We start from the raw sequence: 19,706 nt of genomic DNA, 5'->3' as shown, positions 1-19,706 counted from the left end.
AGTTTTATAGCAGAGGGTTTAGAGCTGGAAGGGTTCATATTGGACATTTAGTCAAAACCCTTCCTTTGACAGAGAAGAAGTCTAAGGGTCTAAGGGAGAGTAAGCTAGGATGGGGCAGTATATGGGACTTGGAGCCTGAAAGAGGAGATTTTGAATCCTGCCTCAGACACTGATTAGCTATGTTGGCCTGGGCAAGACACTTAACCTCTCCTTGACTTGATTTCCTTTTTATAAATTGGGGTCAAAAATAGCAGGTATCTCTTAAGGTTGTTGTGAGGATCAAGTGAGATAACTCATAAAGCACTTTGCAAACCTTAAAACACTATGTAAATGCTAGCTAGCTGTTTAGAGATAGGATCTGGGGACCTCGAATGTTACTGCATCCAATCTCTGCACTTAACCAATGAGAATAGACGCCTGCAAAAATTCAGTGACTTGCCAAAGTCTCACAGGTGACAGAACTGGGTTTTGAATCTAGGTACTCTGACTTTAAATCCAGAATGTTTTCCACAGCATTGTGTTTGTAGGAATTAAGTGACAAAGTTGGGATTTAAATCCAGGTCTTCCTACTATAAATTTGGTTGATCTACATAGAAATGGAAAACTTCTTAACTTTTTGCAGTTTTTCTACTTTACCATGCTACTTTAATTATTCAGTTCAAGCATGGAAATCACTCTGATTTTTCTGAGTGAGTTTTTTGTTTATCTACACATGATAGATTTTTTCCCCCTTATGCCCTCTGCCTCCTAGTCTGTTCATTTGGAATCTTCCTTAGGAGTGAGAGGAGCAGGGAAAGAAAAATGGTAGCATGCAAATTCATTCCCTTTGCTTTTTGTTAGGTCTAGTGAAATAATGTTGGACCTTTGGGCCAGAATGAATTTTGGAGATTATCTATGGTTTTGGTTCAGCCATACTGTTGTGACTGCAGATGGTTTTGTTCTGTTTGAATTGGTTTTCTATTCTCTGGTGATTAGAAAATGTGCATATTGCCACCACCCTGGGGTGGGTCCATATTTTCCCCTACCTGGACTATTGCAATAGCCTGTTGGTCGGTCTGTGTGCCACACATCAATCACTAGTGCAGCCCCATCCTCCACTCAAAGTGCTTTTCCTAAAATGCAGGCATGATCATGTCATTCCTCTACTCAGTGAGCTCCAGCTCTAGGATCAAATATAAAAGCTTCTGTTTGGTCTTCAAAACTCTTCATAACCTAGCTTCCTACCCCACCTTTCCAGTTTTCTTCTGCTGTATACCCTATATATCTCTATGTGCTCTGTGATCCATTGACGTTGTGCTGTTCCTAAAAGAAGTCACTTCCTCTCCCAGCTCTGAGCATTTTCATGGGCTTTCCTCCATGTCTGGAATATGCTCCCTCCTCATTACTGTCTCCAGACTTCTCTTGCTTCCTTCAAGTTCCAGCTAAAATACCACATTCTGTAGAAAGTCTTTCCCAATCCCCAATTCTACTGCCTTTCCTTTGTTGATCGTTTCCTATTTATCCTGTATATAGTGTATTTGTGCATCGTTGTTTGCATGTTTTCTCCCCCATTAGATTGTGAGTTCCTTGATGGCAGGGACTATATTTTGCCTTTTTTGTTTGTTTGTTTCCCCAGTGCTTAGCACAGTGCCTGGCACATAGTAAGTCTTAATAAATGATTATTGGTTGCTCAACTGATGTTATTTGTTTATTTGTGTTTCCATTCTTCTGAACAAATGAACTTCCACAGGGTCAACTCCATTAGGTAGGGATTCCAGTCCTACAGATACAAATTGCCCTCAGCCTGGGATGGTATTGACTGCTAAAAACACTGCACAAGTCATTTGAATTTCCTGGAGGTGATGGACTTTACCATCAGTCATAATGTGCCTGGGTGGTATGTAACTTGTATGGAAAATATATTTTCATTTGGATGACCCACTCCCCATCTGCTCAAAGAGAAAGTAGAGTTGGCTTCTGGTGACTTATGGGCTGTTAAAGTCAACACGTTTGAGAAATTGGGTCCTGGAGTAGCAGAGGTTCCACCCAGTGATGGGTGGAACTGAATACAGATAGGTAGAGTTCTGAGACGCTAAAGAATCATGCTACTTCTATTACCTCTAATAAAAAGACTGCATAGCTAAATTGAAGGCTAGGAAGGTTAATGATGATACATTCTTTTTTAGTATCAAAGATTAACATGATAAGTTGCATATTAAAGTTAATTCAGACACAGTGCTAATGGAGGAGACATACAAAATTAATTTCTACAGTACCTCATAAATTATGATCACTCCTTCTTCTTTAGCTGGTAGTCTTTGTCTTGCCAAGTGCAGCATGCGTTTTGGAAGTAGGCGTGTTTTCCCTTTGGCACAGTGCCTTTCTTTCCTGAGGAATTTCCAAAGCTGTGTTCCCTCTAATTCTTAGTCACTCTCAGGATTCTGCAGGGTGTTTCCTACAAGGATATGTAAGATTCACCACCAGGAACCATGGATTAAATAGTCAATGGAAAAGTTGGAATCAGCCCAGGAATTAAAAAAAAAAATGAATGAAGCTAAGTTCATTGTGAATGACAGGAGAAATTCCAGATGCCATGCATTTTAAATTAAATTCAACTACTTTTTACTGAAAACTTGGTATTCTGTGCAAGGCATAGAGGGGGATACAAAGACAAATGAGTTGCTTCTGCCCTCTAGGAACTCAAAGGTTGTGTCCCTTGAGAATTACCAGATTCCCCACCTGAACATGATCTCTTCTTTCTCAATTTAATAGGACATCTTCTTTTCATGTCTCATATTCTGCCTTTTCTTATAGTCATTTGTATGCATATCTAAATGTTTTACTGCAGTTGTATATCCTAAGTACCTGTTACAAGACCTTTTAATAGAGTAAATTTCTAATAAATGTTTGTTGAATTGAATATTGATAGCTGTCCTTCTATATAACCTATACTTACTTTCTCATTAGCTCAGACGTGATAGCAAGAAAAGCAAGCCCCTAAGTGGTATATAGGAAAGACTTCTGGACTTGGAGTTGGGAAGACCTGAGTTCAAATCCCAGCTCAGACATTTATTAATTGTGTAGCCCTGGGCAAATCATTGAACCTTCCTCAGCCTCAGTTTCACAATGGGATAATAATAACACCTACCTCACAAGGTTGTCGTGAAGATCAAGTGAGATAATAGAGGTAAGGCATTTTATAAACCTTAAAAGCTCTATGTAAATGCTAACTATTTTTATTGCTACTATCATAGGATCATAGACCTAGAGTTAAAAGGGACTTTCGAGATCATCTGGCCCAACCCTCATTTTACAGATGTAAAGACTGGGGCCCAGAGGATCAACCGATCAATAAGTGCTTGCTAAGCATCTACTTTGTGACAGGCACTCATTATATGAAAGGCCTCAGGTAGAATTTAAACTGAGTCTTGGGGGAAATAGGATTCTCGAAGGTGGTGGTGAGGAGGAAGTACATTCCTTAAGGACACACAGGTAATAGGTGGCAAAGTCAAGATCCAAACTCAAGTCCCCTGACTCCAAATCTCATGCATTTCTTCCTGTTCTCCTTCATCCCATTGCTAGCACATTGCTCAGTATGAACAGCTCCTGTTTCTATTAAACGTTATGAGACACTTTCCTCACAACAGCTTTATGAGGCAGGTAATATAGTATCATTATCCCTCTTTGACAGATGAAGAAACTGAGGCTCAGAGAGGTTAACAGACTTATCCAGGATCATATAATGATTCAAGTGCTAGAGTCAGGGTGATAGCCAAGGTCTTCTGATTCTAAGATTCTTCCAATCAGGATCCTTCCCTCAAAGGAGAATATTTAGGAATATAATCTTCATTTTCTTTCCCTTGGTCAAGAATGTTGCTCTACTCTTTTCATGTCTTGGAGCATATAGATCCTTAGTATTCTGAGTAGTATTCATCCTGGAAAAAGATCACCTAGTCTTAGACCACTTGTGGTAAAACACTTGGTTCTTCAGTTTGGCTGCCTGCCAGTATTCTTTGAGCTCCGCCTCAAAGTTTCCTGACCCTGCTGATCACTGGAACAATTTCAGACTGTTAATTGGGAACAAATAAATTAAATCCAACAAGTGCTTATTCAGCATCTTCTCTGTGCCAGGCACTGTGCTAAGTGCTGAGGATACACCATCAAAAAAAAAAAAAAAACCAACAAAAACTTTTGCCTTCAAGGAGATTACATTTAAAGTGGGGAGAGATAACGTGTATAGAAAATTAATTACAAATGCCGAGTAATTTCTGCAAAAAGAGAGCACTAGGATGGGGCAAGAATCAAGATGGGCTTTTTGTAGGACGTGGCACTTGATCTGAGCTTTGAGGGAAGCTAGGTGTCACTTTCTGTGAGGTGGCAAGGAAATGAAATTTCATTCTAAGCATGAGGGACAGCCTTGACAAAGGTACAGAGGTGTGAAATATAATGCTATATATCAGGAGCAACAACAAATCCGCTTTGATTAGAATATAGAGTGGGAAAGAAGGAAGAATAACATGCAGATAACCTGTAATGATAGGCTGGAGCTGTATCGAAGGGCTGTAAAAGCCAAATAGTAGAGTTTGGATTTTATTCAAAAGGCAAGTGGGAATTATTGGAGCTTCTTGAGCAGGGAAGTGACATGGTTAGACTTGTGTTTTAAACATATCAATTTAGCAGCTCTGTTGAGTATGAATTGGAGACAGTAGAGAAGTGACCTGAAACAGGGAAAGGGCTATGGCAGTTGTCCAGGGGAGAGGAGATGAGGGATTGAACTAAAATGGTGGCCATGTGAGTAGAGAAAAAGGGACAGAGTTACATAGAATCCATTTTCCTTCTTAGGTCTTCATGGGAACATGACTAATCTTGATTCTTGTTTTTCTCAGCCCCTCTACCTCCCTTACTTAGCAGTTATCATTATCATTTTCATCTTCAAAACTTTAGTGACTGACTCAGAAAGAGTTGCTCATTCTTGGAATGTGTGTCCCCTTTGATGTATCCTGTATTCTCCTCAGTACTAAATGCAGGGTTTCTTAATTTATTGAATATAAATCTTTGCCTGAGATGTGGTGGAATAAGAACGGTAAAAACAACCCATACAAGATCTTTTCTCATTAATAGCTTGTAGTTTTGTGGTATACACAATAATACATTCTAATGAACAGGTCATAAATATGTTCAAAACAGCAGACTCTTACCAAACAGGAAGCACAATATTAATAGCAAGTAATAGTTAAGAGGAACAGAATGGAGAGTATAATTGAGTTACATGGCTTTTCCTTCTTTGTGTTTCTTTGTGCATGTTTGTATCCCTTTTGTGTTTGGGTATTATTTTTGTCTATCTCATCAGAAGGGGAACTTCCCATGGATGGAGACCATCTCTCTTTGCCTTGTTAATTAATTAATTCAACCAACATTTATTAGGCACCCACCCTGTGAAATGTACTATGCTAGAATCTGGAGGATGAGTAAAGATAAATAAGAAAGCTCCTTGCCTTCAAGTTACTTATAATATAGTATTAAAAAGTCAACCACGTGGAAAACTGTGGAATAATGGAATGTCAGAGCTTTCAGGAAAGAGGGAAGAAAATAAATATTTGTTTATTTATTTTCAAATCAGTTTTTGTTGTTATGTTCTGTGTCTTACATCATCATAGTTATTCTAAGTATCCCTCCACACTCCCCATCCCAGAAAATCATCCCATATAACAAATAGTATTTTTAAAGAGGAAAAAAATGACCACAACTGATCAATATGTTGAAAAAGTCAGAAAACATGAACAATGCGTAACACCTGTGAATTTCCCACAGAGTTTTGTAGTAATGTAATATCATTACCACATGAAGAGGTGGTTTGGGCGTGTCTTCTCATATCTCTTCATTAGAAGATCTTTATAGTTATATTTACATTTGATTTTTTTGTGTGTGTCATTGTTCTTTTTATTTACTTTGTTGCAGATACTGTGTATATTGTTTTCTTGGCTGTTTTTACTTCACTTTCTATCAGTTCATATAGATCTTTCCGTGCTTCTCTGTATTTATCACGCATCATTTCTTATAGCATAACTTGACATATATGTGCCACAATTTATTCAGACATTTCCCAACTGATGGGTATCTACTTTGTTTCTGATTCTTTGCTATCACAAAAAGTGCTACTGTAAATATTTTGCCATTTTGACATATGGAGATTTTCTTCTCATTGATGACGTCCAGTAACAAAGTCTCTATGTTGGGTGTGGACATTTTAGTCACCTTATTTGCATAATTCCAAATCCCTTTCCAAACTGTGCCATTTCACAGCTCCCCAAACAATGCATTGGTGTATCTATCATTCTACAACCCCTCTAACATTGACTATCACCGTTTTTTGTCATTTTTGTCAATTTACAGAGTGTGAGGTGAAACCTGAGAGTTTTGATTTGTATTTCTCTTATTATTAGCAATTTGGATCAGAGAATAAGTATTTATATAGCACCTACTGCATGCCGGGTACTGTGCTAAGTGCTTTACAAGTATTATTTCATTTGCTTCTCACAACAACCCTGTGTAGTAGGTGCAGTTATTGTCTCCCTATATTACACTTGAGGAGACTGAGTCAAAGAGAGGGTAAGTGACTTGCCCAGGGTCACACAGCTAGTAAGTGTCTAGAGGCTGAATTTGAACTCTGGTCTTCTTGACTCTAGGCCTAGTGCTGCTCTATCCATTGTACTACTGAGCTGCCTTTCAGAGGAGACCTCAGAGATTATCTCATCCAAGGGTTCTCAGCCTGAGGTCATGGAGCCTCAACAATTCCGCAGATAGATTTCAGGGGATCTATGAATTTGAATAGGAAAAAATACATTTTTATTTTTATTAATCTCTAGCTGAAATTTAGCACTTCCTCTGATTATGATACAGGCAACAAAACATTATTCTGAGAAGGGGTCCATGGGCTTTTCCCACCTGCCAGAAAGAGTTAAGAACTCCTGTTCTAGTTTAACTCCCTCATTTTAGAGATCTTGAAATGGAACTCAGGGTGGGTGAAATAGGTCGTGCAGCCTGTCAGTCAATCAGTAAGCATTTATTAAGCACTTCCTGTGTGCCAGGCACTGTGATGAGCTAGTTCGTAGCAGAGATGGTACTAGAACCCAAACTAGTTCTTTCTCTTTTACAAAGAATTTTAAACCCTCCTAGAATTTAATACAGGGAGCTTTTCCTGGCCAAGAAAACTATATTTCTTTCTTCTCACTTATTCCTTCTATCACTTTTCTCAGTTTTCTTTTTATCCTTTATTCTCCCCCATTTTCTGAGTATGAAAAGATGTGGAAGCATGACATTTCTATCCACATTTGACACCTGGACCTAACATCAGAATTACTGTTTGTTTGTTTTCTCCTTTACATCAGTATTTGTCTGCATCCTTCTAACATTGGGAGTCACCTTGGCCCCAATTCCATGTGACACCCTGAGGAATTGAGGCAATAGCATCTAATACCCCTCTGGGCCATCCTTGGTCTCAGAATCCATCACTCAAAGAGTTTCAAAGTGACATTAGGCCAGGAGGGGAAATTCTCCTCCCCCTTTCAATATATTAAAAAAAAAAAGACTCAACTCTGTGCTGGTTTTTTGCTTCTTTGAAGTTTGCCTCTGATTTCAGCAGCTTGTTTGAATCACACAGCCATTCTCCTGGTTGTCTCCAGTGTGGAACAAGATGTTTTTCTTGTTGCTTTAATGTGTGAGGATGTTAATGACAACATCGGGCTCCCCCTTCCTTTGGAGCTCCTACATGGTAGGGTTCAGATAATGATGTGGTGATAAAACCATCCTGTTTGGCTAATGGAAAACACTTTTGTCTATTTGACTCAAAGAAAAGCTTCCCACTCCTTTTTCTAAAATAATGGGTCCCTGTCCTCATCTTAGAATGTGAACAACAGACTATTCTTATTATGTGCTTTCTGACCCCAAACATTTAAACTCTATGTTGAGCCATTATTGTCCATTGTGGAAAGTTGGCTCAGTGTGGACCTGTCTCACAGTGATACACTTTGGCTTTGGGTTCCTAGGAGAATACCTACCATAGCACCGTAGGCATGAGGGCCTGTGATAAGTGGCATTAAACAGCATTAAATAAATGTCTTTTCTCCACTCACCCCTGCACACATAGTCCCTAAATTGCCAAGAGTACTATGAAATGGAGATCAGAGAATGCTTGCTTGAGCCAACATTTAGTCTATACACAGTCACTCTCAGGACTTTTCAACATCCTCATTAGCAGCATGCCTCTGCACTGAGTCCTACTGTCTTCGCTGGTGAGTCCCTAGCCCAGGCCTCCACGAGGGGCCCAAGCCATGCTCATCTCACTCCCTGCTCCACTCAGTCTCCATTCTTTTCCACCTCTAAAGAGGTGGCTTGGGTGCCTCCTCTTACTTTCCAGCTTCTTTTATGCATTGTCTTCCCATTAGCATGCATACTCCTTGTGGGTTGTTGTTGTTCAATCGTGTCACACTCTTTGTGACCCCATTTGGGATTTTCTTTGCAAAGATTCTGGAGTGGTTTGCCATTCCTTCTCCAGCTCATTTTACAGATGAGGAAACTTGCCTAGAGTCACATAGCTAGTAAGTGTCCGAGGTAAGATTTGAACTCAGGAAGATGAGACTTCTTGACTTCTGACCCAGCACTCTATCCACTCTACCACCTACTGTTGTCCAATTGTTACGTGCCATAGTCTTATCTCTCTAACAAGATAGTCATTCACTTGATTATCCCCCTAGGTTCATGAATTTCAAGTCTAAGTTCAAGTCTTCCTGATTCCAAGTCCAGTGCTGTATCCACTGGGTCACCTAGCTACCCCTTGTTTGTGGGTAGAAATATCTTATTTGCTTTTGTTTGTATCCCCAGTGATTATCTGAGTATCCAGCACATAGTAAGTGCATAATAAAAGTCCCATCTCTTATTCTCTCCCTGTACGTGCGCACATGCATTAGGAGCTGGGGTTACAAAGATAAAATAAAACAACCCTTGCCCTCAAAGACCTTCCATCCTAACAGGACAAACTACATCTACTCAAATAAGTAAAATCAACAGTCAAATTGGAGGGGAGGGGTAGGTGTTAGGGAAAAGACAAATACATAAGTAAATATAATGCAATTAATAATAAAAATGCATAGAGAAGATCTAGTTAGACAATTTCAGAAGGGAAAGTAGAGTGAATCCAAGGAGACTTCATGGAGGAGATGTTACCTCATATGGACCTTGATACATAAATCAGGCTTACAAACAGGTGGGACTTATATCACTGGCTAGCTAAGTTTTGTGATTTGGGTTTGTTATCGCTCCCACCCCTAAATGGGTAATTCTTATTTGGAATGGTAGCCTTGTGTAAGTGGAAGAAGGGAAGATCCTTGAGGTTCTCCCAGAGGACAGAGATACTTGGATTATGAGTCTCCTAAAATGGGAAGGAGAGACAGTGAAATCTAGGTAGGTGAGACAGGAGGGGATAAGAATTTTTTTTTTATGGGTATCTCTTAGTCCTTATAAATTGACATGAGTGAGAGATGTCACTGAATCAAGGTCAAACAGGGACAGGGGTTGTTTGGAACAGCTCATCTCAGTAGTGAAAAAGCCTTGACATACTTCTCCCTTTGCATGGGTTTGAGATGGCCCACACTGCTTTGATGGAAATCTTCCTTTAAAGCCTGCCAGCCAAGTTTATTCACGTAAAGGCAGCTCAGTACAGCCCTGAGCTTTTTCCATTTGCTTTTTTTTCCATTAGCTAAAGATAAGAGATGGGTGAAACAAAGTCTCTTACCAGAGTAAGCAAGGCTCATCTCGTGCTGCATTAGGAATGCAATTTGTCTAAACATTAATATAGCTATATATGTATATACATAATATATTTCATAAATCACATATCGGGCCATGACTCAATTGACCAAATCTGCGTCTGGCTTTTCATTTTATTAAAAGATCTTTTTTTGTGGAGGAAAATTAAATGTTAACTAGTGAGCTTGCTGTAAGGAGATTGGTCAGCATTTACAGTGTGAATGATCTTTGGAAATTTGCTGTGTAAGGAGACGTGTAGGTATCTGTCACAATGCATGTTTTATGGCCCTAAGTGCTACTTGCAAAGGGTCAGAAGGAAGCAAGCATGCAACTTCTGGATAGCAGTGATGAAGTGGTATTGGAAGTTTTTCATTACATATTAATTTAGAGCATGAAATTCTGAGGTCCCAATTGTACATATTTTATTTAATCTCTATCTCTGTTAAAGGAGACAACGTGGCGTAATGAATAGATAGTGCATCTAGAATTAGGAAGACTTGGGTACCCATGACAGATATTTATTACCTATGGGATCATGTATAAGACACTTAACCTACCTGAGCCTCAGTTTCCATAACTGTAAAATGGAGATAATAATAGTTACCTTAAAATGTTGTTGTGAGAATTAAATAGAACAATTTATGTAAAATGCCTCATAAATCCTAAATCACTATATAATTGTCAACTGTAATTATGTGACACACATATAATTTTCTTATGCATTTACTCATTATGCATGACATTTAGAAATTGTGTTTAGAAAAGTTCAGCCAGCAGCAGGGATGAGTTTTTCCTTTACATACATGCATACACGTCCTGTCCACAGAAGAACTATGATCTTGTCAGTGTGGAGAAATTCCACTGAAAGAACTCCCTCCATATATACAGATTGCAACCCAACTCTAATTTCAATTGCCCAATCGATTAACAAACATTTATTAAATGTCTTTTATATAACTAGCACTGTGTTAGGTACTGGGGACATAAATATAGAAATGAAATAGTCCTTCAAGGAACTCATATTTTGGTAGAGGAGCCTATGTTCTGTTACACTTTGTAAATAAATCCTTAGGGGTTGCCTGAGTCTCAGAGAGGTTAAGTGACTTGTTGATGCCACGCAGGTAGTAAGTGTCAAAGTTGAGATTTGAACCCAGGCCATATGACCTCACCCCCCCTAAAAAGAAATCCCAATTACTGTACCGTCATAATGACCTAATCTTCTAATTAGGTGCTCGCTTATGGAAGCTCTGCAGACAAGGCACCAAATTATATACTCTTCTGGGAGCTCTAGAATTTTCTTTAGGAGTTTAGCACAAAATCCTGTTTTAGGTTAAATATAAAAGATCTGTGGTAAAAGCCCTACTTTGATTTTGTCTCTAAATGTGTGTTTGAAATAAGGTTCTGTAAGTATATTTCTTCTTTGGGATTTACTACCTAATTATGCTTTCTCACTTACAAGATACCTGAAGAGAATTTTTATAGTAGCAGGTTCTGAACCTCCAAATAGACTGTGTTTGTTTAACTGGGGAGACATATTTTGCTACTTGGGTTTAATAAAATGGAGATATACTTTGGGACAGGCTGGGCTGGAGCAGGTGGGAGTGAGGACCGATTCTGTATTGTAATTAGGATCTTTTTTGTGGAGGTAAGGAAGGTAAGACTGTAGGGTTCCTGAAGAATGGGAAAGGAGATGAAGAAGAGATGGGGAATCTAGCAGAGTTGTAAATGTTTGCAGTTTGAACTGTGATATGAGGTTGGGGGGGGTAGTTATTGATTTCCTTGTGGGTGGAATTAGTTTTCCTCATGACACACCAGTTATCTAAGGGAAGTTTGGAGAATAATTTATATCTATCAGGCTAGTGTTGTGGCTGTCATTTGCCAGAGGGATGCTGCTATCCACCTCTAAGTTACTTTGAACATTTGCAGATATTTCTAAGAACCAAATCTGAGAAAAGGGTAGAAAGCAAGGCTAAATTTATGCATCTTCCAAAATAAAATCCTGGGTTATATTCTTTGGTCCTGATCCCTTCAGACTGAAGGTTTTGATACACATTTCCCCGTATGCCCCATGCTGTAGGTGACTTGGGTATTTGGGATCTTGATATAAGATTTCGAACTATTAAGGACTGTAGCCGGCTTCTCCATCCTTGGGGAGCAGAGCCAAGCTCTCTTAGAAGTCAGTGGGAGCTCAGCCAGCCTGAAGCACGTTGTGCCTTAGAGACTGCAGTTCCAATGCAGGGAATGATGATGTAGAATTGAAAGGCAAAGTAGAGAGCTGGGCGACAAAGTTGGGTGACAGCTGCAGTTGAAAGTGAAATTCCAGATAAAGGAAGACAGTACTTCACACATACCCCTTGGTTATGCATACATTTTGCAGTGTGGATAACTTTATTTGACTCTGTGTGGTTAGTTAACATTTCTATCACAACCAATCCACCGTGAACAGGTAAAAATGGACTTAAGCTGCAGAATCTGGGAAAAAGTTTAAGGCTTCCAGGTGGTTGTTATATTTGGGGATATGGAGATGAGATAGGTTATGGAATATTCTTTATGGAGAGCTTTCAAAATGAAATAGATTCTCATTTGTTATAGATGACCTGGAATACACATGGCTGCAGCTAGGGCAGGGTGACCCAGGCTTTGTCCTAGGGTGTTAAATTAGAAGCACCTTCAGCCGTTGGATTCTTTCAGCAATGTAAAAGCTACAGAGTTTAGCACCAAGAATAATTAAAGCAAAAAGCTACCAGATTGCCAACTGAGATGAGCTCCCCCCCAACCCTGTCCTACTTCTCATCCATCCCTGTTAGCCTTCTCAACAGAGGAGATTCTGCTTCCGCTCCCCAGTATGGTATGGCAGCCCCTACTCCCAACTGAGGGTGTGCTTTGTTCTACTTACCTTAGGTGAGATTTGTGGTATTCACCCTGGGCACAAAAATTCCTGTTTCTAGTTCTGACAATACAATCCTGCCTTAAGGTCCATAGGTGGACTGTTTGACCTCTTGATTTCCCTTGCAGATCCATTTGCTTGTTTACTCATTTAATAAATATTAGTTAAGCACATCCCATGTGTAACACACTGTACTAGGTAGGTATTTGAGGAGGTACAAAGGTGGGCAAGGCATACTCCCAGTATTTGAGGGGCTTCCAATCTGACAGGGAAAGAAAAATATATCTTTTCCCCTCTGAATCCTGTCCTGTAGTACCCAGCTTTAGTCCAATTTCTTTTAGAGTTAAGTCAATTCAAGTTAATAAGGTTTTGTTGTCATTGTTGTTTGGTTATTTCAGTTGTAGCTAGTTCTTCATGACCCGATTTGGGATTTTCTTGGCATTGATATTGGAATGGTTTGCCATTTCCTTCTCTAGCTCATTTGTCAGATCAGCAACTGAAACAAACAGGGTTAAGTGACTTGCCCAGAACCACACAGCTAGTAAATGTTTTGAGGTGAGATTTGAAGAATCTGGGAGATTTTTCAAGATTCAAAAGAATCTTGAAGAGTCAGGAAGATGAGTCTTCTAGATCCCAAGCCCAGTACTCTATCCATTGCACCATGTAGTTGCAGTTATTAAGTATTTACTTTGTATCAGACCCTGGCACAGAGAAAAGATTTGTAATACAAATATGAGCAAAAAGAAATACAGTCTTTGCCCTGGAGATGGAGTTTACATTGTGATGGGGGAAGACAACAGATAAAAGGGAGAGAGAAAGTTGGACAGGAATGAAAAAAGTATCATGTGGGGTCATGGTGGTGAAGTCTGAAGTGTTAGGAGCACAGGCTAGAGAAAAGTGTAGGCCAGCTGGCTTGGCCACTTCTCCAAAATGGAAGTTCTAGGAGGGGGTTCTGGGGTAGAAGGATCTTCCAGGGTGAGAAAGCTGCTGAGGAGGCATGGTGGCAAAGCCCAGAGAGTCAGAAGTGGTAATAGACCAATCATAAGGAAGCTAAATAAGGATGTACATTACAGTGGTTAGAATTCCTTTGGTGACATGGACCTGTCAGTCTTTATAGCTGTCTCTGTCTACTTGTCCCCTTGTCTATCCTTCTGGGGAAGGGAGTATGAATTAACCACTCATTGGGACTTAAAGTGTATTGACTTTATTTATTAAATTCAATGAAGTTGTCACATTATTTGCTTCATTATTAGCATTGGGCTGGAGGCAAATAATTTACATAATTATAACTTCAAATAATGTGAATTTGATTACTTTGCAGGATTCATTATTCCCACTAATTGCATTATATTTTGTGTTTTGTGTTCCAAATTAGATTTTAAGCCTATTGAAGTCAGTAAACCTGCTTTGTAATTCTTTGTATCTACCCAGTATTCATAGAACATAGTAGATAAACAATAAATCATCACATGGTTTGTGTATCTATATTGTGTGTGTTTGTGTGTCCTGTCTCAAACAGTTACTATATGTGGGATCCTAAGCAAGTCACTTAGATTCTCTAAGTCTCAGTCTCCTAATCTGCAAAATGGAGATAATAAAAGCACCTACTTGCCAGGGTTGTGAGAATAAAATGAGATAGCATACATAACATACTTTACTAACAAAAAATACAGATGGCCAGTATTATAGACTGACCATGTGATTTCATTGGTATAGTGAACATTTGATGAGAATACTACCTTTACCAATTTAGATCAGAACCTGTTCTGAAACTGATAGTAGTAGACAGTCGACTGGAAGCATTATGAGGTTAAGTGACTTGCCTAGGGTCACACAACCAGTATATGTCAGAGGCAAATCTCAAATTCTGATCTTTTTTACTTCAAGGCCAACTTTCTTTCTACTGTGCCACCCTGCCTCTCATGAGACTTGTTATTATTTTTATTTTTCTCTTCCTTTTTCATGGTAATGGATTTCTTTGTTAGAATTTGCCTCCTATAAATTGTGATATAAGTCTTATGTCAGTCATATATAATTGTTGGCCTCTTCATCATAACAAGGTTGTATACATGCCTGTCCCCTCTAAGCTGCCACCCGAGGGAGGAGTTGATCTTTTGCCAGTCAATCAAAAGGACTGCAGTTACTGTTTTCTGCACCTGTGGTTGTTAAAGCAGTTCCAGACAAAAATCATAATTGTCCTGGAAGGAGGAGTAGGTGTCTATGGGCAGGCTGTCAGACGTTTCTGCACCGGGATCCTTCTCATCTCTGCCTTTGGAAACTCTTTTCTTCCTTCAAGGCCCAGCAAACGTTCTGCTTCCTCCATGAAGACTTCCCTGATCCTTTCTATTGATAAGTGCTGCTTTCCAACCTCCCCCCAATTTTCCTAGAACATTTCGTTTAGACCTCTCCTCTTCTTCTTTGTCCCTATCCCACTCTACCTCATACACTTACTTGAGTATGTATTCTATTCTAGTAGATCACCAACTCTGACAGAGCTAGAGCAGTGACATTTTTGGCTTCCTAGCTTTAGACTTGAGCACCAGGTGCAGAATGAATCTTGGTTGAATTGAGGCTTAGGAAATTAGGCAAATCTGGTCATTTGGACAGTAACAGGTAGAGGAAGGCAGTGTGGCAAATTGAAGAGAGTAGGGTTTCTTGAGCAGTTTTTGTGCCTTGAATCCTTTTGTTGGTCTGGTGAGCCTACAAAAGAACCTCTTCTCAGAATCACATTCTTGGAGGCACACAATAAAATCCATGTATTTTCACTGGCTGTCACCCCTGCCTGGAGTGCTCTCTCCTAACTTTTCTTGCTTCCTTTAAGTCTGTTAAATTCTGCCTTTGATAAGAAGTCTTTCCTGGTCTCCATGCTAGTATCTTCCCCTGTGCGATGACCTTCAATACATCTTCTACATATCTTGTTTATATATAATTATTTGCATGATGTCTTCACCATTAGACTGTAATCTCCTTGAAGGGAGGGGTTGTCTTTTGCCTTTCTTTGTATCCTCAGTTCTTGGCACAGTACTTGGCACATGGTAAGTGCTTAATAAATGCTTATTGACTTGACTTGATTATAAAATATATAAAATTACAAAGGAAGCCAATAATACCAAAAGACAGTTATTAAGATCATAAAGTATGAAATTATCAAAAGTTAGAAAAAAAAAGTTTACAGACCTTAGGTGAAAAACCTCTGCTTGACCTTGGTTCAAATCCGACCTGTGATGCTTTCACCTTTGTGACTGCGAACCAGTCACTTAATATTCCTGAGCCTCATTTCCCTCACCTTTAAAATGGGAGAGGGGAGGACTAGATGGTTTCTGAGGTCCCTTACAACTATAGGTCTATGATTCTATGATTCTGCCTGCCCCTGTCTCTCTCTCTCTCTCTCTCTCTCTCTCTCTCTCTCTCTCTCTCTCCCCCACACACACACACACACCCATACATACGTTTTCATATGTTTTACTGGTTTCTGACTCACTGCCGGTTCCTTTCTATGGCCAACAAAGAGAAGGGGGAATGGCATGAAAGGGTTATTTGTATTCAAAGTGCACCCAACACCAACTCCAAAATGACTTTAATAGCCTATCACACTGACAACACCTCAAGAGGGCTGCGGATTCAGGTGCCTACTGTCCGATTACAAAGATCTTGCAGAAAGAAGAAACCCTGAGTCTCTGTACTCTACATTTTTCTCTCTGCAGCTACTAAAAAAAAAAATCACAAAACACCTTCCTATTAAAATATAAAGAGCAGGTGTATCCTTGTAGGTTCTTAAGTGGCTAGTCTGAATTACAATTTGGACTTGTCATCTGACTGCAGATCTTCTGGTCTTTTGTCTGGCACTGACTGTCTGAGGCACAGGATTGAAGCTAGATTTACAGATCTCTGATATTCATTAGTTCTGTCTATGACGATTTATTCAAGGCTCTGCAATATTTATTTTTCAAAACTGCCTTTTTTTTGTTTGACAATCGAGTAACAATTTTAAAATGCTGCTTCTCGAGGCTGCACGAACAAATGTGATTTTTACAACTCCAATTATGAAGGAGAAAAATTATTTCGTTTCTAAACAGAGGAACCATAAGGTTCTTGTAAATTGTGGTTAAAGGGAAGACAAATTACTTTCTGAGAAGCAGACCACATTATTAATGGCTTCCCCAGCTGAAAACTTGCTGACTCCCTGCACTGCCAGCCTCTGCCTAGTTGAGTCTCTGGTTTTGATAATCTGGGCAACAAATGACTTTCAGATTGATAAAGCACTTTTCCCGCTGGGGGCTTATCATGTAGCTCTTAAAACTTCAGTGAGTTGTGAACAACACATGCTCACATCTTTAGTCTCTCCACTCACCTAGCCAGCACCTTTCTCCTCTGCACTTATAGCTTCATCGGTAACTTTATTTCATAGCCTCAAAGAATTTTGGAATGGGAGGAGACCTTAAAGATCATTTAACCCAACTGAGTCATTTTAGAAATGGAGAAATCAAATTTCAGAGATATGAATTGACTTGCCCAATAAGGCACATTCAAGAAGCAAAAGGTTCCCAGATCACTCTTTTCCTTTGAATTCATGCCTCCCTGGGGTCCTTGGTATTTTAGCTGGAACTCTGATAGACCCATTTTCCACTGGTCCCTCGGGGATCCATTTGGCCCCACCTGTTAGGAGAACTGTATTTAAAAGTAACCCCTCACAGCTAATGGCATATAGTTCTTTTCTAGTCAATGAGACATATTTATTTTTGCCTAGGATGCTCAAGGTTGAAAGAAGAATGTGGGATCATAAATTGAGAGCACAAATAGATCTTGGGGGAATCACCTAGTCCAATCTACTTATTTTATAGATGAGGAAACTGACTCACAGAGAAGCCAAATGTCACATAAGTAGTGAGTGGCAGAGCCAAGATTCTAATCCAAACCCACATCCAACAGTTTTTCTACCATGCAATTGAAATAATCAAATAGATTCTGTGTCACCTTTTAGTTGATCCTATTTACAGTTAATTGATTTTGTCCTGTAACTGCCTAAGTCATGGTTCTTTGTCTCTGAAGTTAGTTCAGAAATTCAGCTGGCCTCTGATGAGTTTAGAATTAGCAGTTCTCCTACTAATCACTGTTCTATTTTTTGTTTCAATGAAATTTGTTATCCTTGAGGGAATGGGATAGACACCAAGGAGTCTGGTTTAGTGTCTTTATACCACTAAACTATCTGTCAAGGATGTCTGGTTTGTTGTCCAAAGAAATCTGGTCCACTATCTCTAACCTTACAGGTGGACTCAAACAATGACCATTTCTTGGTCATGGGAGGAGAGAAGGGGGTTGTTGCTAGCTCTCTCATCCCAATTTTGAACCAATTTTATTGTCCCGCATGCCTCAACTCTGTAACCAGTCATATTGATTTTGCCATTCATGATGGTGAGTTCTTATAACCAATCATAACTTGTTCCCTGGCTACAAAGTCCTGTTCTTTGTTCTGTATTCCCCAAAACCTGTCCTCCTCATTCAGGGTCTTAGCTTTGCCGAGAAAGCTGAGATCCTATTTATTGATAAATTCATGCTTTACTAATAAATTGCTCATGCTTGGGACTTTGTACCTCAGTTTACCTTAATTTTAACTTACACCATATTCCTTGGCTGATTGTTGCCTTCACCCAATAATGTATAGTTAACCTGTGGCAATTCCCTTCCATCCTTTATCTGTGTTTAATTCTTGTTGGCTGCTGAGAATCATAGTTGAAGGAAACTCAAAGCTAAAAAAAGTAATCTGACTTGTCTAGTATCTCTAATTAGAATAGAAATCTAATGATAAAGTAGTATCTCCAGAATTAGATTAGTAATATAGACTTGCAGGTCACCAATAACGTTTGCTCATTCAATCAATACTTATTAAAGGCCTACCATATGCTGTCCTATAGCTATAGAGACAGAAGTGAGACAGTTTCTAACTTCAAGGAGCTTGTCATAAGTGGGGTGATACGTGTAAAGTCATTTATGACCATAAATTTAGAGGTGGAAGGAACATTAGTGGTCATCAAATCCAATGTCCTCATTTTACAGATAAAGAAACTGAAATCTTCATAGGTTAAGTGACTTGCTTAGGGCTACACAGCTAGTAAATGTCTGAGTCAGAGTTTGAACCCAAGTTTCTCTGACTCCAAGTCCACTGCTCTATCCACAATACCATGAAGTCTCTTTTGCTCAATTTTAATTGCAGGCTGCCATGTGTTTCTTCTATGTTTGGGGTTTGTCATTTCCATGGAAAGTATATTAGTGAAAATTTTTGTTGTTAGAAATGGGAGGGAACTCCAGGGTCAAGAATCCCAGAGCTACACCATGCCCTCAAAATTCTCAACCACAGCAAGAACATCATGATTTGTTGTGTGTTCCAGGAATGTTTGTTTATAAACTGTAATCATTCTCATTGCATATTTAAAAATAAACAACTCACCCAAGGAACTGTTTTCCTTTACAGAATGCCGGGATATTTTGCTTCCAGTCATCACCAAGGAACTGAAGGAGCTATTAGAACCAAAAGATGAGCTACAATACCAGGTCCAAGAGAAGAAATACTGTGTTGAATTACTCAACAGTATCCTAGAGGTTCTCAGCTGTCAGGATCCTGTGAGTACTCATGGTGATGGAAATGGTCCAAACCCAGAGTAGAACTAAGCTGATTAAGTTGTGAAATATTGATGCTGATGAATAGCATTGGATTTCTAAATATAAAAGTCAATGGCCTACTCAACCAGTCTCTTGCCTTCCCAGTGCCTACCCTTCCAAGTGTGAAGGATGGCAGGGGTAATGGAGGTGAGGAAGATGCATTTGTTCCTATTACTCTTGTTTGATGGGTTTCCTCAGGTTATGCTTATGTTGAGTGGGCACCCCACATAACATTTTGGAGGCATGATCATCAGAGACTTCCCAAAGGAAGTTACCATTAGTGTCTCTTGGTCTTTGAAGTTCAGTTCAGTTGTTTTTAAATTACAGTATCCACAATGACATAGCCAGAAAGTCTTTAATGTGTTTTTCTTCAGTTTAA

The 19,706-nt window shown here is 39.3% G+C and overlaps 1 protein-coding gene across 1 annotated transcript in view; it reads left to right on the top strand.

Annotated features, from left to right (window-relative positions):
* Window positions 1-19,706, top strand: part of DOCK2 (dedicator of cytokinesis 2) — a 497,074-nt gene that overhangs the window by 165,121 nt on the left and 312,247 nt on the right. Inside the window, exon 26 of the mRNA XM_027841714.1 lies at window positions 19,140-19,288. Coding sequence (XP_027697515.1) covers window positions 19,140-19,288 — 149 coding nt within the window. The remainder of the gene's footprint in view (window positions 1-19,139; window positions 19,289-19,706) is intronic.

The sequence above is a fragment of the Vombatus ursinus genome, unplaced genomic scaffold, assembly GCF_900497805.2.
Source record: "Vombatus ursinus unplaced genomic scaffold, bare-nosed wombat genome assembly UNPS02014863.1, whole genome shotgun sequence".
NCBI classification, from domain to species: domain Eukaryota; kingdom Metazoa; phylum Chordata; class Mammalia; order Diprotodontia; family Vombatidae; genus Vombatus; species Vombatus ursinus.
This window is presented reverse-complemented; position numbering and strand designations above follow the sequence as displayed.